This window comes from Varanus komodoensis, unplaced genomic scaffold (genome assembly GCF_004798865.1).
Source record: "Varanus komodoensis strain SLA01 unplaced genomic scaffold, ASM479886v1 scaffold93, whole genome shotgun sequence".
Classification (NCBI taxonomy): domain Eukaryota; kingdom Metazoa; phylum Chordata; class Lepidosauria; order Squamata; family Varanidae; genus Varanus; species Varanus komodoensis.
Window position 1 is genome coordinate 896751 of NW_025336635.1, and position 27413 is coordinate 924163.

General features: G+C 47.0%; 1 protein-coding gene across 2 annotated transcripts; it reads left to right on the forward strand.

The window, feature by feature from the left end:
* The first annotated feature begins 644 nt into the window (after positions 1 to 644).
* On the forward strand, positions 645 to 26078 carry PPP2R1A (protein phosphatase 2 scaffold subunit Aalpha). 2 transcript variants are annotated; one of them, XR_006413606.1, is made up of 16 exons: positions 645 to 742; positions 6802 to 6892; positions 7701 to 7801; positions 8429 to 8661; positions 8987 to 9134; positions 9254 to 9409; positions 9767 to 9881; positions 10834 to 10904; positions 11372 to 11506; positions 12405 to 12578; positions 12947 to 13007; positions 15486 to 15640; positions 17883 to 18025; positions 18538 to 18629; positions 20231 to 23817; positions 24619 to 26078. XR_006413606.1 is itself a non-coding variant. In XM_044418806.1 (15 exons), the coding sequence occupies exons 1-15, from the start codon at positions 665 to 667 to the stop codon at positions 24633 to 24635; spliced, it is 1770 nt and encodes a 589-aa protein (XP_044274741.1). In that variant the 5' UTR covers positions 645 to 664; the 3' UTR covers positions 24636 to 26078. The 2 variants fall into 2 exon arrangements, 1 of the variants encoding a protein (XP_044274741.1); XM_044418806.1 differs by lacking the exon at positions 20231 to 23817.
* Positions 26079 to 27413: the final 1335 nt, after the last annotated feature.

The window sequence follows — 27413 nt, forward strand, 5'->3', positions numbered from 1 at the left end:
CGATGAAATGTATCTTTTTTAAAATTTGGTTTTATTATGCAGTACAACAACCACCCCCAAACCGATTAAAGAAGAAAAGAATGAAGCAAACAAAAAAGGTCTTGATAACATGCATCTTATGCTATCCCACCGTGATGACATCACAGCGGACACCGGGTTGAATCACAGAATGCGGTGACGTCACCACCATCTCATTCCTCCGATAAGAGTCACTCCGCAGCCTCTCCTTCCTTTTTCTCTCCCCATTTCAGACCAGTCTTTATTCCAAAGCTTTTATCCAATAGTCAGGGATGGAGGAGCAACCTTGAGCTCTGAATGTCAGAAAGTTGCAGCGAATAAGAATGGGGAAATTCAGCCAATTACGTGTTGAAGGAGGAGGGAAGAGAGTCCATCCAACTAATAGCATTAAGAAAGAGGTGGAGGCCAGTGCCCCGATTCGCGCTGCGGAGAGTCGAATTCTGAAATTCTACTCCATATACAGAATACCTGGTAGAAAGAGAACGCGAATAGGAACGCGGGAGGCGTGGCGCTTATACCAAAGGAGCCAATAAGCTTTAAGAATACGCTGACGTGCAATCCTGGCCGACCAATGGCGTCTATACCGCCCCTGCAAGACGTCAGCGTGAACCCCGCGCACCCTTCAGAACCGAAGCCGGGAGCTAAGATGGCGGCTGCGGACGGAGATGACTCGCTTTATCCTATTGCTGTGCTGATCGATGAGCTCCGAAACGAGGACGTTCAGGTACGTCCCGGGCCTGCGGGCGCCTAGCTGGGACTGAGGGAAAAGGTCGAGGCGGCTTTTCGGCTAGTGGAGGCCGGCGAACAGAGTCCCCGGTACAGTAACCAATCAGTGGCTCTGTTTCATGTGAGCAGCGCGGAGGAGAGCAGTCAGAACTGGAACCGGATTGGTTGTAGCGGTCTCATTTAAGAAACTGAGGGGGAGGGTGTTGGCTGAGGAAAGGGTCCGTATTATCGAGGTCTGCATGCCCCCCCCCCTCCTTGCGCTGAGAGGAGCCGCGGGATTGGCTTGGCGACGTTTTCCTCCTGCGGGGCGGGGGGAGCTAAGCACAGGCCGGCGGACCGCCGTTCTCTTTCAATGAGCCTGTCCATGGAATGCTGAGAGAGGGTTCTGATTGGTTAGGCGTCGCCCATTCATTACACGGAAGCTGCCTGCCCAATCAGGGAAAGGGGCCTTGGCAATTGCCTGGGCGGGGTGGACCGGGGGGCTTCTGGCCTTGATTCCGTGGCTTTTTCTGCTAGGGGCGTGCCAGTCCAATCCCGGTCTGCTAGAATGTAAACGGGGAAGGGATGGCTGTCCTCTTCCCGGAGAGGCGAGCCGGGCAGGAGATCTGCATTAGGCAACTGTCAGTAAGCATGCCATCTTGGAGATGGCCATGCGATATGGAGAGAAGGGTGGTACGTGATTCCCCCCCCCCCATATGCTTATGAATGAGCTGAATGGATAGTTCTCTGTCCGTGGTTAATGGCGTCATGAAGCCCTCTGTGCCATTAATGCCCATAGGAACTTATTATTATTGTTATTATTATTATAACATTTCTATGCCGCCCCTTGCCAAAACCTCGGGGCGGCTTACAACACGATAAAATACATTGAAATACAATAGCACATAATAAATTACCATTAAATACAAAAATACAAAAAATACATTGATTTACAAATATAAGATTAAAATTATCAGTATAAATTAAGTAAATAAAAATATAGGAGGAGAAAGAGAAGGAAGAAGAAGTTGCCCTGGCCAGATCATATGTTTTAACAAAATGATGTTTAAATAAAAAGGTCTTTACCTGGCGCCGAAAAACCAGTAACGACGGTGCCAGGCAGAACTTAGAGGGAACATCCTTCTGATGAGCCCATCTAGCTCAGTATTTTCAATGCTGCCTGTGAACAGCTCTCCGGGGTCTCATGCAAGAGCGTTTTCAGCTCTGCCTGGTAATACCAGGGACTGAAACTGGCATCTTTTGCATACAAAGCGTATGCACTGTCCACTGAGCTATGGCCCTTTCTCAGTGTAGTGTTGCTGCATGAAGAGCCAGCTCTGCTTTATTACTTTTTAGAAGTTTCCCCCCTTAAAAATGTATGTTGCTTCAAGTGTGGGATGGCTGAGATGTGGTGTCAGAAGACTTGCAAATAGGAAAGAAAACTTTATTCTCTTAAATTTTCCTATAGAAGAAATCAGTGTACATAATTTTCTTGTTGCTGCTTTAATGCTGAAGTGTACATGGCTAAGGAAACCTGTTTTACATATCTCAGATATAAACACTGTAGTTTCTAAAGTAGCAAAATATAAATCTTTGGCCTGATAAGCCTACAATTAAAAATTCCGTAAGGGTAACGCAAGGTTAGTAAAGGATGTATGAAGAGAAGATGTAGAACACCCACTGTGATGCAGTTCTGTTTCGTGGGGCAAACAGGGCCAGAATCCAGAAAAGTTCTGGATTTCAGCTCTGGATTTAAAATTAATTGAATGACTGACCTTGTGAGCTTGTAGCCAAGGATGCATTTATGCAGCAGCAAATTCAGCCTTTCTACCTTGTTTGCACCTTCCGTTTAGTCATCTCTATTGATTTATTATTTATTTTATTTATTTAAGATATTTATATGCCATCCTGTCGCAAAAGCCTCAGGACGGCTTACATAAAATATAACATAAATAAATTTCTGACCTGCACTGGCTGCAGTTAAAAACATAGAAAAGACAATATTAAAACTTATTAAAATGTTGCTGGAATAAAAAGGTCTTAACCTGGCGCCGAAAAACAAATAACGACGGCGCCAAGCAGACCCCTCTGGGGAGCGTATTCCATAGGCTTGCCTTGCATTTAGATGCCTTGTGGCTGATTCTTGGTTCTTGCTTCTTGGTTTATGGATTGCTAAAGCATCATATTGTGTACATTGAGGGAACTATACCATTAATTATAGTTTTATCAAATAGGGGTGGTCTCCTCTGCAGTTTGTGACAGGCACTACCAAGCCTCTCCTTAACTAGGGAGGCGAAGAAGGAGAGCCCCTCTTCTGACAGATGTTGTTCATTTCCCATTTTTCAAAAAGCAGAGTTATCTAAACCCATCTCAGCAGCTGCAATTTGCTTATTTGTAAAGGTAGGATTTATTTCCCACCCTTTTGATGGGTGACTACTAGTGCTTCAAAAAATGGAATAAAATCATAACACTTAACATCAGTAGAGTAATACAAAATCAAAGAGCAAAATCAAACAACATTGCTTTGGAACACAAGGTGGTCCTCCTAGAGAACATCCAAACGGCAGAATGATGTAAGTGAAGGGGCCTTCTCTCCAGACACCTCATTCTGAATTTCCGTAGGTGTTGGGGAATTGGGAGAGGGGGGTCGGGGAAAAGAAACTCCAGAGGTATCCTTAAAGTACAGGGAGGTTTGTGTAGGAAAAGACAACTTATCAAGGGCACTTGATGGATTAAGCAACATAGAAGTTTAAAGGCAAGTGCTTGTGAAGCACCCAGTGTGACTGCGTTGAAGTCAGTTACGTGCTCTCATTGGCTGGCTCCAGTATGCCACTGAGTTGCTGCATTCTTGGAAATCTGGCAGTCCTAGATGAAATCACATTAGATTAGGAGTGGGAAAACCATAGTGATGATGATGTTGCACTGTATCTCTCAGCATTCTTCACTATTGGCTGTGCAGGCTAGAACTGGTGGGCATCACAGGCCAACAACATCTAGAGTGTCACACATTGCCCGCTTCTGCTATAGACTAATTTGAAGATTACCAGAGCCGACTATGTCCAGCCTGTTTCTGATTAGGAGGAGCTGATTTTGGCATTCTGGCCATATCTGCTGGAATGTGGTCTATGCTGTGGTTGTCAGTTTGCCTTCGTGATTAAACTGGGTTAGTCAGCACTGCAAACAGTGAACCTGATTCTTTAGGAGAGCACAGCTCCATCCAGAACTTCATAAACATCATCCTGGTTACATGAATTATCCATCAGTGGTACTTTTGTATGACTGTGATAGAGCATCAATCAGCTTTGTTTTCTCGTTGGCAAGTATGCTTCAAGTACTCACTCTGTGTTGCGGCACAGTGATGTGGTGGCTACACAGGCAGGGAGCCCCTTCTTGGCCTATTCTCTAATCAGTAGAGACAATTCCCACTGATGGTGGAACTTCAGAGATTTTGGAAGCTTTTGAGGGAAGAAGGAAGGCCATTGCAACAAGCTCATAATTGTTCACTCAGTTGTGGCAACTGCAAACCATCTCCCAGCACCAAAACTTACAAATTGGTAGATATTTTGCTGTTTCTCCACCTCCGTGCTCCCTCAGTTTGCAGATAAGGAAGTCATACAGAAACACTGTGAGCTAGCAGCTTTTGTGGATCTGTTTGCAAGGTTGATCTATCTTTCTGTTACTTTTGTCATCAAGGATATCATGGGCCTCGTTTCCTGAGTATTTCCTCCCATCTGCCGCCCTCTCCTCAAAACTGAGTCTGCTTAAGCTTGCTGTTTGTGAAGTGAAGAAAGCCTTTTTTCCCCTTCAACCTTTTCGCCTAGCATTGTGCATGTTTTTTGGCCAAACACCACTTTTCTGGCAGTAGCAGGCTTATTCATGTTTCAGTATGCTAGCATGAGTCGCACTGAACATCTTCTAAAGAATAGTTATTTTTTGTTTCGTTGCTTTTCTATTCTAGCATGTCTTGTTTTGTTGTGCTGCTTTAAAGAGAATGCAAGGCATGCAAACACAGCTCATGTAACTCCACTGCCCGTCCTTGGAAGATAAATTTGTGACCTCTTGGGAGACCTTTACTTTTTAATGTACAATTGCTGTAGTCTAGCGTGCATGTGCTTAATAAATTAGCTTTTTTGAGAAATCTACAAGAGGCTGGCAGGATAGATAGGCAGACTGAGTAGACCACCTCTCGTGTTAGCTGCAGCTATGATATACTTGGCTATGTTAATAGCAACTTTGCATGAGCTCGATATAAGCAGTGTTCATGCTTCAGCTGAAAGAAAGTTTTCTGTGTGTAAGAGTTTGTAGTAGGCATCACTGAAATATTTTTCAGGTTTGTATAGTCCGATCCTATGTACGTTTAAATAAATTTCACTGTAAAATCAGGCTTGCCTTAATCAGCTGTAACCAGTGGCAACAATTCAGTACCAGAATGCTTTCTTTAGTAGCTGTGACTAAAACTAGAGATGTACTCAGATGAAAGATGATGATGAGCTATGAGGGGCATTCAATGTATTCTCGATATCAGCATGAAGAAAAAGGAATAATAAATTGAAATAATTTTTATTTTTCAGTGTAATCCCCCATAACTTCAATACACTTATTACATCTAGAAATTAACTTTTCAATTCCATGTAAAAAATACCCTTCCTCCTTGTCTAAAAAATGTGCGTTAATTGCCGCCTTGAGCTCTTCATCATCGGAAAATCGCTTTCCACGAAGATCTTTTTTTAAATTCGAGAATAGGTAGTAGTCACTGGGGGCCAGGTCCGGGCTATAGGGTGGGTGGTTTATTTCTTCGAAACCACAGTCTCGCACAGCAGCCTTCGAAACACGCGCCGTGTGAACGGGCGCATTGTCGTGAAGAAGCAACACACCTGCAGTCAGTTTTCCCCACCTTTTTTCTTCAATTGCTTCTCTTAAATTATGCAGAGTGGTTGCATAAGATGCTGCGTTTATGGTTTCACCTTTTTTCATGTACTTGATCAATGAAATTCCTTTTGAGTCCTAAAACACTGTGACCATGATTTTTCCAGCCAATGGAGTGACTTTGAATTTCTTCGGAGGGTCAGCACCATTTTTATGCCACTGCATGGACTCCTGCTTACTTTCAGGGTCATAGTGATGAACCCAGGTTTCATCTCCAGTAACAATCCGGTCGAAAGTACTCAATGGATCTTCACCACAGAGCTCTAAAAACTCCCTGCAGCACTCAACTCGCACTTGTTTCTTAGGCACCATGAGCATTCGCGGCACCCATCTTGCACAGACCTTGGAAAGATTAAGATGGTCATGAAAAACAGTAAATATGGTACCAACGGATAGGTGTGTCATCTCTGCTAACATATTGATATTTATTCAGGCATCTTCCAATACAGGTGTCTCAATTTTTTTCACATTTTCTTTCGTAGTGGCAGTAACCAGTCCACCAGAGCGAGGGTCATCTTCAGTGCTTTCTCTGCCCCTTTTAAATTCACTTGACCACTTTTGAACAATAGATAATGAAGGTGCAGAGTCCTGGTAAATGGCCACCATCTCTTCGTGAATGATTTTTTGACTTTTTCCTTGTTTTGTAAGGAACTTAATCACAGTGCAGTGCTCACTTTTCTTCAACATTGTCTTGTCAGTCCTCATGGTTGTCTTTCACTGAGGATTACTATGGAACTATTGATCACACTTATTTGAAATTTTGCATGTATATCCTGAGAGAGTGTCATTAGCTAATGAAATAATTAAATTATCCACATTGGTAGCAAATCAACCCGATACCGAGAATACATTGAATGCCCCTCGTAGGTTCTGGGTACGCGGGCATGTGTATATGATTGCATGAGTGGATTTGACAGTGAGCCAGCATTAAATGTGTGCGTGTGTCTTGCTTACATGTATGTACAAAGGGGGTTGCGCTGCCCTATATTTGTGGATTATGAAGATGAATGTAGAAGTGAAGAATTGCACAATTAGTGTAATTGGAAGCCTAGTAGCCAGCAGTCAGTCTCCTGTAGAAACAAGGCTGTCAGATGTTCTTTAGCGGCTTATCTCATTGACTCCATTCCCCAAATTGCTCTCTCTGGTATGCAGCTTCGTCTGAACAGCATCAAGAAGCTTTCCACCATTGCACTGGCCCTGGGTGTTGAAAGGACGCGCAGTGAGCTCTTGCCTTTTCTCACAGGTAACACAAAAACCAGGGCCAGTTTTAGAAAATGCAAACAGTTTGGGGATACCTGATTAAATTCTGCAAAACAACAAACCAAGAAGATGACGAGTCTTGTTATGGCATAAGTTCTTGTGGTCTAGAGACAACTTCTAATGGAGACATCTTTCTCAAAAAAAGTACATTTTAGGCACCCCGTCTGGTGCCTTCTAGATGCTTTGGAAAGCAATTTCCACCATCTGTGGCCAATATCAATTTAGCGTAGTAATCATCATACATACACCTACTGGTTTCTTAAAGGGAATCATGTGCCTGAAGCGCTGAGCAGGGGTGGGAGGACATGCTTTGAACCAGACTGGCTCAGGACAAGGACATTAGCAGTGCATTCCAGCAGTGAGAAGGACCATGCACATACACATGCTCCCACAATGTGCAAGCATTCACACATACAATTCCCACCCCACCCTGGCACTTTAATCCCACTGATATCTGTACAAGGGAGAAAGAGACCAGCTCTCCTTCCCTGATGCTCAGGTCAGATCTCTGTGGAGAAGGGAAATGCTTTTTCCTCTCTGCATTGAGATGGGAGTGTGACTTGGACTGCCTCCCTTCCTCTATTGCCCAGATTGTGCCTTTCTCTTTCCTCTGCCTGCACAGAGATGGTGCAAGGTAGGACTTCAAGGGAAAGAAGGGATTCACCAGCCCAGATGGAGAGGTTTTGCAAGTTGGAGGTTAGGGTTGTACTGGATTGCTAACAGTTTACTTCCTTAGTTCTATGCTCTGTGGCCATGCATGTTCTAGCATTTATTTGGTTTTTCTCCTGCAGACACTATTTACGATGAAGATGAGGTGCTACTCGCTCTGGCAGAACAGCTGGGGACATTTACAGCTCTTGTTGGCGGGCCTGAATATGTTCACTGTTTGTTGGTAAGTTATGAGAGCTTTTCAGTGCAGGACTGGGAAGGAGCATGACTGAACACAGTGAGAAGATTTGAGAATGCTTCTGTTTCTTCCAAATGTTGATGTGGGGAGTATTGTTGAGCTCACACCAAGGCCTGGCTTCCCTGAAGTGATTCTTCTATCCTGGGATAACGTGTTTTTTCCTGAATCATACTGTCAAGTGGTAAAATGGTGTGAAAAGATGGTCCTCTGTGTTCACTTTCCTCTGCAGTGAATGGCAATATGTAATGATTTCTAGGCTGCTTATGATCGCACCAAAGCAGCAGGTGATTTCACCTGGAACTTGGACATTTGATCCAGCAGACAGATCAGCACTTCCTGCTCACAGCCCTTGCTTCCTGTATATTCTTTCTCATCTCCCCACGATTCTTACTGAAAACAGAAGGTTGTGTTTTCAGCAATCCTAGAGATGCCCAGCAAGAAAACAATTAAATTGTTAGAAAGCTTTTCTTCCTTGTGTTTTTCTATCAATCAAAGGGGTGTTGTATCTGCCCAGTTTCAATGTTTGTCTTTCTACTGTTAGGTGTAATTATAGTTTTTGACCTGTTTGAAATGCACTGACCATGTAATATATCCTCCCTCATTCCGCTGCAGCCCCCGCTGGAGAGCCTTGCTACAGTTGAGGAGACAGTGGTGCGGGACAAGGCAGTGGAGTCCCTCCGAGCCATCTCTCACGAGCACTCTCCGTCTGACCTCGAGGCCCACTTTGTGCCCCTGGTGAAGCGCCTGGCAGGAGGCGACTGGTTCACCTCCCGCACCTCTGCTTGTGGCCTCTTCAGTGTCTGCTACCCCAGAGTCTCCAGTTTGGTCAAAGCTGAGCTCCGACAGTAAGTGGGACACTTTGCATTAGAGGCTGGAGCCCTCCGGTTTGTGTGATGGGTGGCCAATTGGGGAGCTGTCCATCGGATGGTTCTGTATTTTATTTATTTAAGATATTTATATGTCGTCCTGTCGCAAAAGCCTCAGGACAGCTTACACAAAAGAAATAACAAAGTATAACATAAATAAATTCCCGACCCACACTTTTCTATGTTAAAAACATAGAAAAGACAATATTAAAACTTATTAAAATATTGCTGGAATAAAAAGGTCTTAACCTGGCGCCAAAAAACAAATAACTTGTGGGTGCTGTTGTTTCTCCCTTTTCTGCAGATACTTCCGGAACTTGTGCTCAGATGATACTCCAATGGTGAGGCGAGCTGCAGCCTCCAAACTGGGTGAATTTGCCAAGGTCTTGGAGCTGGAGCACGTCAAGAGTGAGATCATTCCCATGTTCTCCAACTTGGCCTCTGATGAGCAGGTCTGTGGGATGGCATGTTCAGTTCTAGGAGGGAACGGGAGCTTTGGTGAAGCTGGGGACTGTTCAGATCAGCTGCATGGAGAGTCTTCTGTGACCCATCTTGTGTGTGTTTCCTACAGGATTCTGTGCGCTTGTTGGCCGTAGAAGCCTGTGTCAATATTGCTCAGCTCCTGCCCCAGGAGGACCTGGAGTCCTTGGTGATGCCAACGCTTCGGCAAGCAGCAGAGGACAAGTCTTGGCGGGTCCGTTACATGGTGGCTGACAAGTTCACAGAGGTACTTAGAATTATGTGTGTGTTATGACAGCATCTAGCAATGGAGAGAGTTGTGTGGCACTTACTGTAAAATCAAATGCCAGACCTTGTATTTAAATCGAATAATCTCCAAGACAACATGCCGTTTTAATGATAGACTACACTCTCGCATACCTGGCACCCTAGTTTCTCTCCTGGCGATTTAGTTCTTCCTTCTTCTAGTACCTGGATCTCCGGTGGTTGGAGCAGGATTTTTTCTGGCAGGGATGCTGGAGAGCCACTAGGGATCTCTGCATTATCAAGTTTTTCCACCCCGAGACACCATGATGGGCAAGGTATAAAAGCTTTAAATAAGTTTGGTTCCTTTTCTTTCCCTTAGCTCCAGAAAGCTGTTGGAGCAGAAATTACCAAGACTGACTTGGTTCCAGCCTTCCAGAACCTTATGAAAGACTGTGAAGCCGAAGTGCGGGCTGCTGCTTCTCACAAGGTCAAAGGTCAGCTGATTTGTTGATTATTCCATTTCTGTACTGTCCAGTACTGTCTCAGTTCCTCACCACAGTTATCCTTGCTTGACTTGGAATCCTGCCGTATTGACCACATAACACCTCTGTTGGGGACCATGTCTGAAAGCTTTTGAATGTGGATGGAGCCTGAATGGGGAAAGTAAGTGGGGAGGTGAGCTATGCCTTCAAAAGTTATGGAATGAATGGGTCTGACTGACCTAATATCTTACAGATTCCTTCCCATGTTTGGTCCACAGATAGAAATGTTCTGCTCCAAAAAAAAGCAAATTCGGCACTCAAATAACAAAAATTACATCCTTCACCTTGCTTTATATACTTCTTGTTCCATATGCCTACTTTCTTCTGAGCTTCCTGTAGAATGCCTTGAAGAAACTTATGCGGGGGGACAGTACAAGCAAATGAAATGTATCTGTTTAGGTGAAGAGATTAATGGCCTGGCAGGGAAGTGTAGTATGATGAATTCATGGTCCGTATACTAAATGCTGGAGCTTTTTAAAAATACCTGCTTATTTCAAGATTATTTCTGTGGCATGAGATTTAGAAACATGCTGAGAAGGCAACTGAAATTCAGTGAAAGTCTGGCCTTTTCTCTTATGAGGGACCTGACCTCGTGCAGTTGTAGCTGAGGCTCTTCATATGAACAGGAAAGGAAGTGGCACATTGAATAGCTTTGATTCTGCAGCAGCAAAACTTTTGGCAGTTGTATAATTCTGTGCATAGAAACAGTAGTCTAAATCCAGTCATAGAGTGACAGCTTCCAGATTGGAGGCCAGGAATAGGAGGTTTATCACACTGGGTCCCATAGCAAGTCTAATGATGGAATGGAAACATCCTTGTTAGCCAGAGAAAAAGCTGTTCCACCATTGAGTCATTTCAGTTGCAATGCTTCACCAGCATAATGGCCATTTTCCTTTTCTTTTAGAATTCTGTGAGAACCTGTCTGGTGATTGCCGTGAAAATGTCATCATGACTCAGATCTTGCCCTGCATCAAGGTACATGCCAGACCACCATCTTTAGTGAGCCTTGAGCCTTTAAGTGCCCCAGTGAGGAGCAAGCATGTAATAAGAGTTAAGGGCTGAAGAAACCAGGGAAACAAGGTTGTCTTTCAAGAAGCAGAGTGGAAAAGGGGAGACCTCTCTTACTTCCACTTTTGATCAAGGCTTTGGTGCCTCTTAAGATTGCAAAAACTTGTACAGATCTTGGCTGACTTCGTGTGTGTGTGAGGGAGAGGGAGAGGGAGAGGGTGTAGCAGGAGGAAAAGCTTGTAGTGTGTTGTGGTTAGGCACAGAAGCATGATGTGGTGTTAACAAGGTGTATGTACCCTTTCCCGCAGCTGCTGTTGTACAGAGTATCAGGAAACAAGATGGGTATACTTAGTAGCGGGGACGAAAATGATGCTTTATACATGTTTGAGTCCACTTGTCTTATTTATTTGAAAGTGCTTCTTTTTCCCATCCAGGAACTGGTATCGGATGCCAATCAGCATGTAAAATCAGCACTGGCATCTGTGATCATGGGATTGTCTCCCATTTTGGGCAAGGACAACACGATCGAGCACCTTCTGCCTCTCTTTCTGGCACAGCTCAAGGATGAGGTGAGTGGTCCTTCCCCATCCCTTTAGACCACCAGAGAGATGTCCTTGTCAGCTGTTCGGGGTTGATACTGGATGGAGCAGTTCCCTGCCCTGAACTTGTAATAGGCATTTTTGCACGGCTGGCCAGTTTCTTCACCACAGGAGCGTTTAGCAAAATGCTGGAGGAGCCGTCTTGTAGAAGGATTGTTGTCACAGATGTGTCTAGGGAGGGATCCACACACTACAAATGAAACTAACACAATTTGTACAGCTTCCCCCCCGGGAGCTGAGCTGTATTACAGGACTGTAGACAAGTTACAGAGCATGTCCTTTCTGTGTACCAAGTTGCATATTCAGTCTCCTAGTTAAATTATCTTGGGTAACATGGTGAGGAAAGAAAAGTCCGCGGAGAGCCCACCATCCCAAGCTCAGTGGACTTAGCAGTAAAGGAAATAAGAGCTGTGGCAGATCAGACCAAAGGCTCACCGTTTCTAGCCTGGTGCTCACACAACGGCCAACCAGCTTCCTACAGCAAGCCAGACACGGGCATAGTGGCATCCTCCTGCTTGTGTTGCCAGCAGCTGCTCTACATAAGCATATTGCTTCTCCTTCTGGCGGCAGAACACAGTGGCAGGACTAGGAAGAATTAGCAGCTGCTTGTGGAGTCTCTTCCCTGCTCCTCTTGCTTTGTTTTTGGGAATGAATTGCCACGTTTAGTGCTACGTGCTTAGAAGCAGTCTTGTTATAAACAAAGCGTGCAAGCCTCATTTTGATATGGCGGAGAGCTTCAGCTGTGGGGCTGTACAGAAACAAGTGAGATGAACAGAGATTCTGACCGCTTTCCATCTAGGCTAGCTCTGCAAGAGGGAGTGGGGTTTAGGGTATGCTTTTCCCATCACTCCCGCTCCCTTTTTTTCAGTGTCCTGAAGTCCGGCTCAATATAATCTCCAACCTGGACTGCGTGAATGAGGTGATCGGCATTCGGCAGTTGTCCCAGTCCCTGCTGCCGGCCATTGTGGAGCTGGCAGAGGATGCCAAGTGGCGGGTGCGGTTAGCCATCATTGAATACATGCCCCTTTTAGCTGGGCAGTTGGTAAGTGTCCCTATGCCCTTTGGGAAGCAAATGAAGCAGACCTGATGTGCCAGGAGAACTCCACGACCTGGACTTTCTCGGGTCAGCTGGACCTGGCTTGTAACAGGAGTGTGTTAATACTGGGACGCCACTGGCTTGTGTGTCTTCCTGCTTGTGGAGGACTCTGGTGCTTAACGCCAGTAAGCTCTGGAGTGCCAACTGTTCATTCAGCATTTGGGGGCTTTCCGCACCCTTCGTACTGGTGTGCCCTATCTGCTGTTTGAGCAACACCCACCTCCTCCAAGTTTTGTTTCTGGCTTCAGGAATTCCGTAACTTGCAGCCTTGCAAGTTAATCTGGACTCATTTGGTTTAATTTTTCCATCTTCAGGGGGTGGAATTCTTTGATGAGAAGCTGAATTCCCTCTGCATGGCATGGCTGGTTGATCACGGTAAGGCTCTCAGTTGGAACAAATAGGCCCCTTTAGGTCTTTTCTCCACTGTCTGCTTTTCTCCTTTAATGTTTGCTGTATTTGCATGTCTAAATAATTCAAGTATTGTCTGTCAAAAAAATTAAAGGTGGGCCATCTAATCCAGATAGAGTTGCATTCCCCCTGAATCACCAGTTCCTCAGCTTTGGAGTGGCCATTGATTACGGGCATAAGTGACCTCTGTGGCTCAGAGCATCTTGGCAAATAGGCCAGCTGTGACCCTACCAAGGCAGAGTTCATCTTGCTTTGATTACTGTGATGTGCTGTATCTGAGGCTGTCTTGGAAAACGGTCTGGATTATCTGTTAATCCAAAATAGGGATGCAGGACTGGCTGGAACCACGCCATAGGGTTATATTGCATCTGCACTGGCTTCTGCCTCTTCCTTTCTGGCTGCTGCATCAGAGGGAGAGGAAGCACCGGGCACACATTATCCCTCCCTCATGGCTGGATACAGGCTCAGCTCACCCCCACCCACCCACCCTCCCTCCTGTTACCAATGGTCATCGCTAAAGCCTCAAAGAGAGAGGAAGCAGCAGACTTTCCACTTGTGCACCTGACCTGCTGAACCTTGCAAGCAAGACTCTAGTGCCCGAATTTGCTGTGTTTCCTCCTTCCACCCAGTTCCCTTCCCTGTTTCATCATGTCTGTTAGACTGAAACCTGTGGGCGAAGACTGTCTTTTAAGCAACATTTTTGTAAGTCACTTGAGCAGCCATTTTGACAAAAGGGTGAGATAAAAAATACTATAAATAGTTTCCAGGCCCAGTTGAAAGTGCTGGTTCTGAGCTACAAAGCCCTAAATAGCTCAGGACCAGGTTCGGTGGAAGATTGCCTCCCCATCTACCAAACCAGGCCCTGAGATCATTTCCAGAGGGCCCTTTTTGGTGTCTGCACCACATGAGGTGCGGCAAGCGGCTTCAAGAGAAAGTGATCGTGTCTGCACAGTCAGAAAAAGAGGGACCCTGGTGGTGTCGTCACCTCACCTCACCTCCATTCTCTAATTACCCATGCTGCACTTGGGTTGTGTATCATCAGAACGGAGCGGCAGTGGGAGGCCGCTGAGTTCCTAACCAGTGCAGAACCCTAGAGTAAGCCACAACCGGGAGGATATGTGGCCAGTATCTTTTCAGTGCTGGAGCCCCAGCTGTGGAATGCTTTTCTGGGGAAAGTTTCCTGACTCTATTTTCTGGTGCTTTCCAAACCAGGTGAAGACCCTTTCCCCCTACCACCCGAGCCTTCCAAGTTATCTTAAAGTCTACAATCTGTTTGCTTCTTAAAACTTCCAAGAGAGTGTTGCTTCTGATCAGTGCAGTAACTATTTTAGTGAACCATAAATGAAATGCTTGTCTACATAAGAATAAAAAGGCATTCTCCTCATGTTTAAAGGTCTGATTTTATTATTCCTGTGCAATTATGCCATTACCTTTGGGAACGGGGCTCAGCAAGAGAGAACCCATCCTAAAGTAGTTCTCTGGATTTTGGCCCAAGGCTGCAAAATATCAAATGCTTTTATATCTAGCAGGTAGTAATCTATGGCATTGTGAGGATACTTCAGAACTAATGGGATCTATTGTATACACTCCTTTTTCTAGCAGAGATAATTGACTCATTGAAGCTTTTAGTGCAGGACTAAGATGTTAGGTTGTATTTTTGTTTCATGGGAGAATTCTTTTTTCAGCCATAGAAGCAATTAAGGTTTAATAGCAGTATTTTTCATGATGTTAAAATATGGTGGCTTCTTTCTGTTCCCCCCCCCCCCGCATTACCTCAATGTGTATTTAGCAAGGGAGAGATGCTTTAGTTCGATGGATGTTTCAGATTGATTTTTCTAGTAATTTTATTTTTTATGATCTAAATATACATGTTTCATTTTGAGAACATTAAAGTATGAAGACATGATTTTTTTAAAGCAAAACCTGCTATTTCTTAGTCATTTTTTTTGTAAAAGGCTTTCAACCACTCTTCACAAGCAAACTAGGTTGAAAAATGAATTTGCACTTTTTTAATCTCTTCACCCAATGAAATTGCCTGCCATTTAATGTTTCAGTCAGTTACCAGTGTATTAAAAAATTCCAATCCAGACATTCTTAACCAAGGCTAATGTCTATAATGGGGTCATATTCCCCCGTCTTTCTCTCAACTTGGTTCCTCGTTCAAAGGGACTGTTTCTGTGCCCAAACCCATTGTGAAGCCTGACTGAAGTGGACCCTCTCCTAATGTTACTGGCAGCTAGAGCCTCAGCTAAAACACGCTTGTCCTTTTGGCCCTGTTCCCATTTTCCTCCTTTCTCTACACGCCACTAAAATACCTCACCGCAACAGCGTTTCACAAAATTAATTTGCTCCTTGGGCTGAAAGAGGTTTGGCATCCTCCGCAGAGACCTCTGGGCTCTAACCTACATAGCTGGGTCACGCTGCTGTCCTTTTTCTGATCCTCAGTCTACGCCATCCGAGAGGCAGCGACCAGCAACCTCAAGAAGCTTGTGGAAAAGTTTGGCAAGGACTGGGCCCATGCCACGATCATCCCCAAGGTGCTGGCCATGTCCAATGACCCCAACTACCTGCACCGCATGACCACACTCTTCTGCATCAATGTGAGTTGTGGGGGATGGGAGTTTACCTGTCCTACAAGAATAGCCGTCTGTCTTTTTAGGAAAGACAACCTCTTGCTAGTGGAGTGAATTAAATATATTTTTTCATTTTAAGCTTAAAGCATTTTATAAGGTGTGCAGGGAAGGGAAACGCTGAACATGCAGAGAGCTGGTGGGATGCAGCAATAAGCATGCACACTGTCCATTTCCTGCTGCTGCAAGTGAGGCCTTTCTGTGCAAGGGCCATTCATCGTTATGGGCAAACCGGGAAACAACATGCCAGGTTTCTCTGGAACACTGGCGTCTTCTTTTCTGAGCTGTCTCTGCACGCATAAAATGAGAAGCAAAGCGTAAAACAACTCACCAGGCGTGTATTGCTAAAGTTGAGGAAATATATCCCATCGGATATGTGGGACAATTAATAATTATCCCACATGGGACAGAAATTAATCATTTCTGCCAGGCCATTCAGTCTCTGGGTCAAGGGATCCCAGATTGCAAAAACAAACCCCCTGGTCCTTATCTTATCGACACATATGTTGAACATCCTAATTCTGTCTTACGACTCATCCTGTTAACCATTTTGACACGGGGAGCATGAATTTGTTTCCATTTGCATACAGATAGTCTTGCTGCCGGAAATTTCAGCCCCTCTTTTACTTGAGGTTTCCATCATTTCTCTAAGGCCACATAATGAATCTGTTACTGGCTTCAGAATTAACTACAGCTTTTTAAAAAAAATTCTTGCAACCTTTGAGGAGTGTTATATGCAGAATTCTGGATATTTCACAAAATGTAATTTCTGTGGGTAATTGAAGAAAGCTGCTTTTCCAACCATCAAGGAGTGGAGTGGGGGAGAAGAGGGACAGGGGCCATTAAAAGAAAGCTCCTGGAAGATCTCCCCAAGGAACAAATCTTCCGTTTACAGTATTACTCTTTTTATCAAAATACATCTTGGAATGCCTGGATTTCCTCTTCAGCACCAAGCGTATAGGAATTATTGCACAGTGGAACAAGCTGCCTTGGGGACATGGTGGAATGTTCTTCACTGAGCAACTTGCAGGGGGAAGTTTGGTGGTTGTTTCAGGTGCTGAATAGCTGGAGGGAATCAAAAACTTTTTCTTCTTGGCTCCCTTTCTGAATCATTCTTCCCAGATGCCCATAGGAATTTTTAATATTTCTCTTTGCACTGACGTGTGGAGGCATTTAATTCACTGGATAGGAGAAGATCCCACATCTTGCTTGTGTCTGTGTGATGATTTTAGCTCATTGGCCTGCCTGACGGAGTTTGTGCCTAGGAAGGGGCAGCACAGGCCTTGACAACAAAGGCAGAAGTACGGCGGAGGCTGCAATCCAGTGCACGTTTAGCCCCCGCCTCCCCCAAAAGGTGGGGAGATGCAGCGAGAAGGCAAGGCCTTGGGATTGTCAGGAGCAACATAAAAGAGAGCAGAGAATCTGTGTGCCAGTTTGAGGCATTTGTTACGCCTGACGCGTTTCAGAAAATCACTGCTCCTCCCTCAGGCAAAAACCAAAATGAAAACCATAAAACATTGATGCAATTTCTGTTACTCCAAATATTCCCACACAAATTCTCTGTATAATGTAGTCCTGCTGTTTTCACAGCTCATACCATCCATCAGAGAAACACTAATAGGTTCATTGTGTTAAAATGAAAATAAACAACTTTGAAAATTAAAACCTGGAAAAACCTGCTAAATAGCACACACATCATAGTTAAAGCTAAAAGCATGAGATTAAGGTTAAACCGTATATAAAGGCTAACGCTCTATCTGGTGTAATCTTAATCTCGTAATGTGTCTTATTTGTGAGACGTTCTTTCAGGATTTTGAACTTGATATTCAACCTTGTTTGTTTTAACACAGTGAACCTGTTAATGGGGTTTTGATGAATGGTGAAAGCAGTGGGACTCCATTATACAAAGGATCTGTTTAAGAATGTTTGGAGTAGCTCAGAAACGTTACCCATGCTTCATGGTTTAATTTTAATTTCAATTCCTGACAAAGGAACAGCAATTCTTTCACAATATGCTAGGCATAATAAAAGACTTGAGTTCGGGACTGGAGAGTCTCCTTCCTCATGGTTTTCTAGATGGGGAAAGGCTTAAGCGCCTGTGCGTGCTGCGAGTTGTACTCCTCCTCTCTGTCTAAACACACCTACGAGTGCAGCTTGAGTGCCTGAGGATGCGCTGGGCTCTCAATCCAGCACCAATTCCCTTCCTCATTAGGTGCTGTCAGAGGTGTGCGGGCAGGAGATCACCACCAAGCACATGCTTCCCACTGTGCTGCGGATGGCAGGGGATGCGGTCGCCAACGTCCGCTTCAATGTCGCCAAGTCCCTTCAGAAAATTGGACCAATCTTGGATAACAGGTACGGGGAGTCCGTGGGTGGTAGCATTCTGCTCTCTGCGCTAGGGTTGGGAGACAAATGCCATCCTGGCCATCCAGCGTTCTTCAGATTCCCTTGCCTTAATGTTTACATACCACCCCATTCCCTTAGGCTCTGGGCTGTTCAGATGGGGCCAGCCCTTTGCCCCACGGATCCTGCAGTGTTTCCACAGCTTCTGCAGTTCTTCTCTTCCCCTGCTTTCTCAGTGCTGACTCTTGCCAGCAAGAGCTTTAAGCTACAGCATGCCTCTGTTGTGGCCTGTCCCTTGTGCCTCCGGCATTGGAGTGTGGCCCTGAGAATTTCACCTGAAACTGAATTCGGGGCCTGGACTGGAGTTTCTCACTCCAGTCCTGTGGCGACAGTCCTCTTCTTCTCTTGGTTGGGGGATGCATGTGGGATGTGGGAAGGTGAGCAGGTGGGTCCAGATTCTGGAGATGCTTGGATACTGGCTCCGCCTCTCCCAGCTTTAACTCCTGCCCCCCTTGCCCCCGCAGCACCCTTCAGAATGAGGTGAAGCCAGTGCTGGAGAAGCTAACACAGGATCCTGATGTGGACGTCAAATACTTTGCCCAGGAGGCACTAACTGGTGAGTTGGCAGTGCCGATTCTTCAGTGGGGGCAGCGCTGCAAGCCCTAGCAAGCACGCCCAAGTTCTACACTGCGTCTTGCTGCCGGGGGAAGGGGGACAGAGGCTTCAGAACCAAGGCCCCTTCCCTTCACACCCGGCGTTCCTGGGTGCCTTCGTGCCCCCTCTTCCCCTGATGCTGGGTGGGCACCGATCAGCACGTTTCATCTTAGACCGGCATTTCCAGCCCAAGGGCTGGTAGAGCTGCTATTGCAAGGGGAGGTGAGAGAGACCCTGCACAGGGATCCACAGGCCTCGAGGAGGGTGGGAAGGTCAATGCTGGTTGTGCAACAGGGGTGCTCATTTTTATGTAAGAGCAGCTCCACCGGGTCCAGCAAGACACCCACCCAGTACAGCACCTGTTTGGGCACAGGGGCCAACCAGACGTGCTGCTGGGAAGCCTACAAATGGGATGCAGAGGCAAATGCAGCGTCCGGTTCATGTTCTGCAGCGCCTCGTATAAAGACACACGCAGCTTCTGGTCCCAGGATACTGCTGTGTCTTCCGGGACTGCCTCTAATCCCCCTTAAAGGCCCCTGGATTCATGGCTGGTGCCCCATCATATGGTAACAAATGCCGGTCTGTTGTGCAGAGACTGACTTCCCCTTGTCTGTCCTGGATCTCCCTCCATTCAGCATTATTAGATGATCCCAGCATCTAGTATTATAGTGCCAAAAACATTTCTCTCTCCACATAATGCATAATTTCATATGCTTATCGTGTTCTCCCTTATTTGCCTAAAAGACCCTTTCCTTGTAGGTCAGTGGGTCCAATCTCTAGATGCATTTGGTTACCTATTCCTGACACTCGGGAGCTGAATATCTACCAGGCAAAGTACAAGCAGATCACTTGACTATCCTGGCCTTCATGAATCTTGCCTTGCTTGAACGCACACTTCCTGGAAGATGCTTCCAGTTGAGATGGTGCAGACATTTCTGGCTGACCTCTCATGGTTTGTCCACACAGTGCGCATCATCCAACAAGCCTGGGAGAGTGCACTAGATCTCTTGCTTGCTCCTTTTAGCTCTCAACCCCCGTTCTTCAATGTGGTCTCTGGGCATCACACACGTGGGTGTGCTGTGCCTGTGTAGTGCCACATTCAGGAAGATTCCTCTAGCTAAGCCTAGAGTTTTTGGCGGAAGCCCTGCCCTCTTTTCCCCTTCTTTAAATAGATGGGCTCCCGCCATTTTCTCAGTTTGCTTTCGACTGCCATTTGCAGTGCCTCGGGATCTCTAGCTCTTATTAGATCTCTAGCTCTCTAGCTCGGGATCTCTAGCCTTTTACCCTGCACTCGTTACCTCCAACTCTAATTCTTATTCTTTTTTGCTCTCTGAAATCCCTTCACTCTTCCATGTTCACTTATTTCCCATTTCCACAACCCCCCCTCCTCATCACCTCACAAAAATAAAATTAAAAACCCTTCTATTGCTTCTCCCCTCGAAATCCTTACCTTTTCTACTTGTCACCTTTTCTCTCCCGATGGCACTAAAACTGGCGTTTCGGAAGCGCGCGGAGTCAAAATGCCGTCAACCGACGGCCACTCCTTGTGTCTCTTCTGTTTAGGAGAGGAACACTGCCAGGCCTTTGCTCAACTGGCCAGGAAGAACAGGGCTGGTCCCCTCATACTGGAGATGTGGGAGCGTGCTCTCGTCGCTGTGAGAGACATGGCCGGCAGTGAGGGTGAAGGACCCTCAACTTCAACAGAGGCCACAAGAAAGCGTCCATCAGCCAATGCTCCAAGCAAGCCGAAGCCAACGTCAACAGCTTCAAAGCCGTCGGCTGCCTCAGACATGCCTAAAAAGCACAGAGAAAAACGAAAGCACCTCGAATCAGAGGGCCATAAAGAGGCTAAAAAGATTTGTAATCCTAAACATATGAAGAGAGCGGAACATTGCTTTCCTGCCTCTTCCCAGCGTCGCGGCTCACCAACCCATGCAGCCGCTCCAGCCGACTTATCCAGCTCAGGCATGCTACCAGCCCGAGCCTCTCCATCCCGTCCCCCAGCCAATCCAGCTCAATTGGACCACAGCAGGGTCCATCCTGAACTGGCAGGACGGACACTGTTCACCAAAGGGAAGATACACAACTCACCAGTTCAGTCTCCAGCCATTCCGACCTCCCCTCCGAGATTGCTTTGTGCACCACACCATGAAGTGATTACTGAACTGGTCCCCTGGACACCTCATTCATTTGGTTCTGCTTTGGCCAACCTGTCACCAATATCCATTCACCATTCTGTCTGTGAATTCGAACCGATGGCACAATCGTATAGGGGGAACCAGTACTGGGGTGCATACCCCTCCCAAGGATGTTACTTTCCGGGTTATCCATGGGAACGTGCTGCAGTCCCACACAAATACTCGTGGCCACCAGCTCCACCTAGATCTGTGGAATGCTGGTCCCCACCACGTCCACCCCACCAACCCGATCACGAGCCGGGCACTTCTCAGACCCCTCAACGAACCAGTGAACAACATCCTGCAGGTGTCCAAAGATCACCTTCTCTGTCATCCGGATCTGCCTCATCAAACCCGAAGGATTACAACTCAGATGCAGAATCCACAGAACCCATCTCCACATCCCCAGACAACATCATCTCACAAGGCCTGGGATCCCCAGGGGAAAGCCTCGGACACTTCTCTGAGCAAGTCCTCCGGATGGCCACATCCTTGGGCATCCAGGTTGAGCAAATTGTGAAGCCTAGTGAAGACTGCATTTATGACCTGATCCAGGCAGAGGACTCGTGTGCGGTAGCAATACCCTTAATACCAACACTGGCCAAGGCAATGAAAGTACCCTGGGAGTTTCCCAACCAGCCGCGTCCCACCTCCCGCCGACTGGAAAGGCTGTACCGGGTACAGGAGAGAGACGTTCCTTACCTTGTGTACCATCCACGCCCAAATTCCATCATTGCCAAACTTGCACAAGGAAGGCCACACAGGGAACGCTCAGCACCAGCCAACAGAGAGGATCGTCGCTTGGACGTGATGGCACGACGGATATACACTGCGATGGGCTTGGGCCTCCGCATCTCAAATTATGAAGCCATGATGGGGAGATACCAGTTATTCTTGTGGCAGAAGCTGGAGGCTCTGGCAGCTTTTCTACCAGACCAACAACGAGAGCTCGCCAGAGCCTTCGTTGCTGAAGGCATTCAGCTCTCAAAGCAACAAATCTCAACGGCACGCCATCACGTCGACTGTGATTCGAGAGCCTTGGTTGGTGCGATCACGATTCGACGACATGCGTGGCTTCGGGCGGCTAACCTCCCTCAAGAGACCTGCTCCCGGATCGAGAGTATGGCATTTGATGGAAAAGGGCTCTTTCACAGCCGCACAGACAAAAGGCTGGTCACCCTCCAGAAGGCAAGAGCTCGGCGGATGGGCATCAACCCACTTCAGCCAAGGGCACTTAAGTGGCCCTGGGCCCGATCCTCCCGGTACCAGCCCTCCCACTCCAGACAAGGTCTGTACCCCAGCCATCCTCAGTATGGACAGCCACCACAAAACCGCCAACGCCGTCGGAATGGTGCCCAACCGCAGCCATGCAGGAAACGACTTGATGCCCATAGAAGACCGCGCTGATGGGCAGAGCGCACCAGTCCCTTCACCAACGCATCACCTCCATTTACAGACTGCCTACGTCACCATCTTCCCACCTGGGAATCCACCACATCCAACTGGTGGGTACTTTCCATAGTATACCATGGATGCAAAATCAAATGTGAGACCTTGCCTCTTCTCGGATCAGTCTGCGCTCTTCCCCCTCCAACCCTAATGGAGGATGTCAGCAATTTACTAGCAAAGGGTGCAACCGATCCAAAGCTGAGCATGGTTTCTAGTCACACTCTTTCACCATTCCGGAAAAAAACAGTCAGCAACCCATTTTGGACCTGCAGGGAGTAAACCATTTCATCCCACTCAAAGTTCCAGATGGCCTCCCTGCAAGCCACTATGCGTCATTACGAAAAGGGGACTGGTTCACATCCATCAAACTTACTTCCACACCAGCATCCATCCTGACTACACCCACTTTCGATAGTTCTAGATCAGTTCGAGGTGCTGCTGTGGAGCATATCTACGGCACCGAGAGTATTCCCTAAATGCGTGGCCTAAGTCTGTGCACATACGCGACTCCAAGGAATACACGTTTGACCCCACTTAGAGGACTGGTCGCTAGTAGCCAATACTGAACGGGACTTACTGTGGTCAATCAAAACCACCCACACAACTCTTCACCGCTTGGGTCTGTGCATCAACATCGGAAAAACCACGCTTGCTTCTTCAGAGACCATCCTGTACATTGGAGTGGTCCTTGATTCCATGTTGGCTCAAGTGTACCTACCCCTGCAGAAGTTCATGAATGCAGCCTCCAACCTGAGATCCTCTGCTCAGAAAATTCAACAGCTACAAGGGCACATGGTATCGACCATCACTATGGTGCATTATGCCAGGCTGCGAATGAGTCCGCCCAGCTCTGGTTCACGAGGGCATTCCAGCCTGAGCACAACTTGCCACAAAGAACCCTAACCCTGCCCCTCCACATAAGGGCAAGCCTTGCCTGCTGAATGCGTAAGTCGAATCCGATAAAGAGACTTCAGCTTCTTTCCTCAGAACTGATAGTGACTCTCACCACTGACGCATCCCTCACCGGCCGGGGTGCCTTGACTGACACTACTCATATGGGACTGGTGTATCCGCCACGACATCACTCTTGTGGCCATCCATATGGCAGAGATACACAATTTCACTGCAGACGTACTCAGTCACACTCGATTCCACGTCCACGAATGGGAACGCAGCATGGAGCCCCGAAGCAAGAACGATCTTTGGTGCATGGGGCACCTCATCTGCAGAACTTTTGCACAGAGAAGAACGCTACATGCAGCAACTACTGCTCCATCCAGCGCTGGAATCGGCAAGAACTCCACGGGAGAGGCCTTCCTCATTCCACGGACAGGGACCGTCTTTTTTCTGCCTTTCCCCTCATCACAAAGACTTACGAAAACGAGGGAAGGAGCACACTTGAGCCATCCTAGTAATGCCACGGTGGCCCAGACAACCCTGGTTTCCATCCCTGCTCCACCTCTCCAACTGCAGCTTCCTACATCTACCCTCCATTCCAACTTACTGTCCCAAGAGCAGGGGAAGGTATTACACCCCGATATTCAAAGGCTTCCCTAAACCCTCTCCAGCTACAAGCTCCTGTACCCCTCCAAAGCTCTGTTAGGTGCACTGGGCAAAGCAGCTACATGGTCAGCACTGTCCACATTTGCCCACCGCTCTCGGCTCAGTGTCAGAGCCGGAGAGGGCTGCTCCTTTGGTCAGGCTGTGTTGTCATCTATCCCTCTGTAACAATACCTCCCACCTCCCTTAATGGCATGCTTGCTAGCCGCCCCTCTGTGTAGTGCACAGAGACCACGATGAAAAAGGTCAGGTTGCATACCTGAAACTGTTGCTCTTTGAGTGGTCATCTGCATTCACACAACCCACTCACTGTCCCCGGGTCGGTGTCAGTGGGTGTTCTTTCTTTTACCTACTATTTGCATATCAATAGGGCAGTTCAAGACCTAGACAAGGGCAAACATCGGTCTCCAGTTGGACTGAGAAAATGGTGAGGGCCTGCCTATTTATACAACGGAAGCAGGGGCGGCCAGAAATTCTAGCCGTAGCTACAGGAATCTTCCCGAACGTGGCACTGCACAGGCACAGCACGCCCACGCGTGAAGGCACAAGCGACCACTCAAGGAACGGCAGTTACAGGTGTGAAACCTGACTTTTCCAAGATAGCCCTAGCAATAGATCTTCACAACATGCAAAGTTGTGCAGGGATTGTTTGTGCAGCAGAGTAACCCAGCCAGTAGAAGTGGAAACTAGTTGTGGAATGGATTGCAGGCAACTTTTTCGAATAGCCTTTTTGAATTTAACCCATTCTCTCTTGTGTCTTCACAGTGTTGGCGCTGGCTTGAACCCTGGGACCTGGCTCTATTGCTCCTTCAAGTTGGATGCCATGGGACCGAACCTTCCCTCCCCCTTTTCCCTGCATGTGTATGATCAGTCCACCACCCCCACCCCCACCCCCAGATACACATGGCGTACCAGCCAGTTGCTGATTCTAACCCCCTTTGGAGTCCAGCTCCTACTCTTAGTTCCATCTTTTCAGACCTTCTTGGGCAGCTGTGATATTCTCTCCCTTCCCCATCTTAGAGTTTCTGTTTTTGTTTTGTTCTTTCACCAGGGGGCAGCCTCGAGTTCTGTGCCCTGATGTAGGCATGCAAGAGAGGCAGAGCAGGCCCTTAAACGCCGTGCTTGGCGTGGTTAATGTGAGCACTTTGGGGTGAAAAGAGGAGTCATGCTCTTTGGGGGTCCTTTATAATGTATTCACCACAGTTTGCATGGGAATGTCCCTGCAGTGCTGTATGTAGCAGTGCATGAGGTATCGATTTGGCCTTTCTCCTGATGATCTTGGCTCGGCTTGCAGCCTGACAGCTCTTGCAGCTTTCCCATCTGAAGAATTAAAAAGACCCTACTGTTCTCTTGAGTGTTTAACACCAGTGGATCAGAGAGAGCATCAGACACAAAATAAGCTGGGAGCCTGGGGGCTACTTACTTCTCCTTTGCTTGAAATAGAATGGAGCAGGCCTTCTCCATCTCCCACCTTCTCCCCCTCCCCCCCGCGCACACGCGCGCGCGCGCGCGCGCGCGCACACACACACACACACACAGAGAACATGAGGAGGTCTAGTTAAACCCTTTATTAAAATCTACTGTTGGTTAGGACTTATTTCCTTTCAAGTTTCTTAGTGTCTCATGCACCCCCTTTCCAGATGGCAGCCCCCTCTGCTGGAAGTAGCTAGCTCTGTGGTATGGCCCCTGTAGTGAGCAAGTGTTGAAGAAAACCCAGCCTGGGATGGGGGATATATAAGCTGGCACTGGGCTGCTCTCTAGCATTGGGCTATACCTCTGGCCTCAAGCTAGTTATGCACTCCTGTTGTCTTAGCCAAAAACTCATTCTTCGTCAGTTTAGCGATGCAAGCAGGTGGAGGGGTGCTTTGTGAAAGGGGCATCTATAGGGAGGAATGTAAGGCAAATCAGAGGATGTTTGGACTATGCATTGATATGTTAACTGATTGAAATTCCCACTTTCTATCATGTGATTGGAAAAGAACCAACCCCATTTCCTCCTTTCTTCCACCCAACCTTTGCTTCATGTAATCTCCTGATCCCACTGTTTTTATGTCCCCTGCTTCTGCCTCTGGTCCTTGCACTGGACTAGTAAACTCTGTGTGTGCTCCAACCACACACCCTCATTATCTGTTAATGGCATGCCATTTTAAAATGGTTGGATTGTTTTTGTGAGTACACTTGTTTTCCCCCTTCCTCTCTATGATTAATAAAATGCTCAACCGTTATCTGGCCTCTCACTCACTTCCAGGCAGTGCCAGTGAGACTGGAGTTGGTTCCATGAGCCTTTTGGTGCAAGTAAAGCTTTAAGGTAGGGGTAAGAAGCCTGTGGCCTTCCCAGCAGTTGGAGTACAGTTCTCACCGTTCCCAGGCATGTTGGCTGAAATTGATGGGAGTTGGAGTTACAGGTTTCCTTCCCTCCTGAAGGAGAGATGGTTGCCACGAGCAGTGCGGGAGGCTGAATGCTAAGAGCACAGTAGAGCATTTATGCCGCTTCTATTAATTCTGGTAGGGCTTGTCCTGTGCTGAATTGTGACTGGAGTCCCACAGATAGATCCTTAAGCAGATTATTCCTTGTCTACCGCAGGCAATAGATACTCTTCTCCAAACATTTAAAAAAAATTAACCTTTTTGTGTAAAGAGCTTCAAAATCCTGCTTGTGCTTTCAGGCTATAGAAACTCAGATACCATTTCTTTGCATTTCTGCTCTCCAGAAAAATTGTTTTAGTGCTTCTTTTATTCTGTTGCTGAACTACTGTTGTATACTTAGACAGTTCTTTCTGTCAGTGAGGAGCATCTCAACAATGGAATCCAATGAATCACCTTAAGAGCAGTTTTGAAAGACCTGATTTCTAAGAATTGCGGTCTCTGTGTCTGGAAGGATTGCTGTGGAGGAGGCGGAAAGGAGGACTGTACATCCTCCAGAGTTGTTATGAAGACCCCTCCCCTGGCCCCCTCCCCACCACCACCACTTTCCAGCTCTCTCATTGTGCGCTCTCAGCAAATTATGCCTCTTGCAACTCCCAGGGGAAAACTGCTTTGGAGATGGAGGGGCTTCGTTGGCAAGTAGTATTCCCTGATGTCTCAGCATTAAACTCGTTTATTCATGTATTCCAGGCATGCTTTTGGCGGGATTCTTGGAAGAATGAACAAAAAAATGAGTTCTGCCAGTGCCTTTGTTTGTGATAATCAAAAGAACCTGGCCATGGTGCAGTTGAACATAATTGATCAGCCCCTGTTAGCAAAAAGAATATGTAGACGCCTAAGACAAGCGACTGGGCTAGCCAAGTCACTGGAAACGAGGAAGAAAGTGGCGTAGGGTGTTAGCCGTGGGCTAGCATGGCAGTCACTCTGCCCTCAGCTGCATGCGAAGGGCATTGTACCCATGTTGTGTGCATTCTTAAACTTCAGGTGCCAAGTTTTAGCCTTAACCCGGCAATGGATACTTCTGGGTATGTATAGAATGCCTTCCACTTCACCTTGCAGTCCAAAATTAGAGGACTTGCACTGAGGCTAGTTACAGTTAGCATTTCAGGCCACCCACAGGGCTTGCGGGGGGGGGG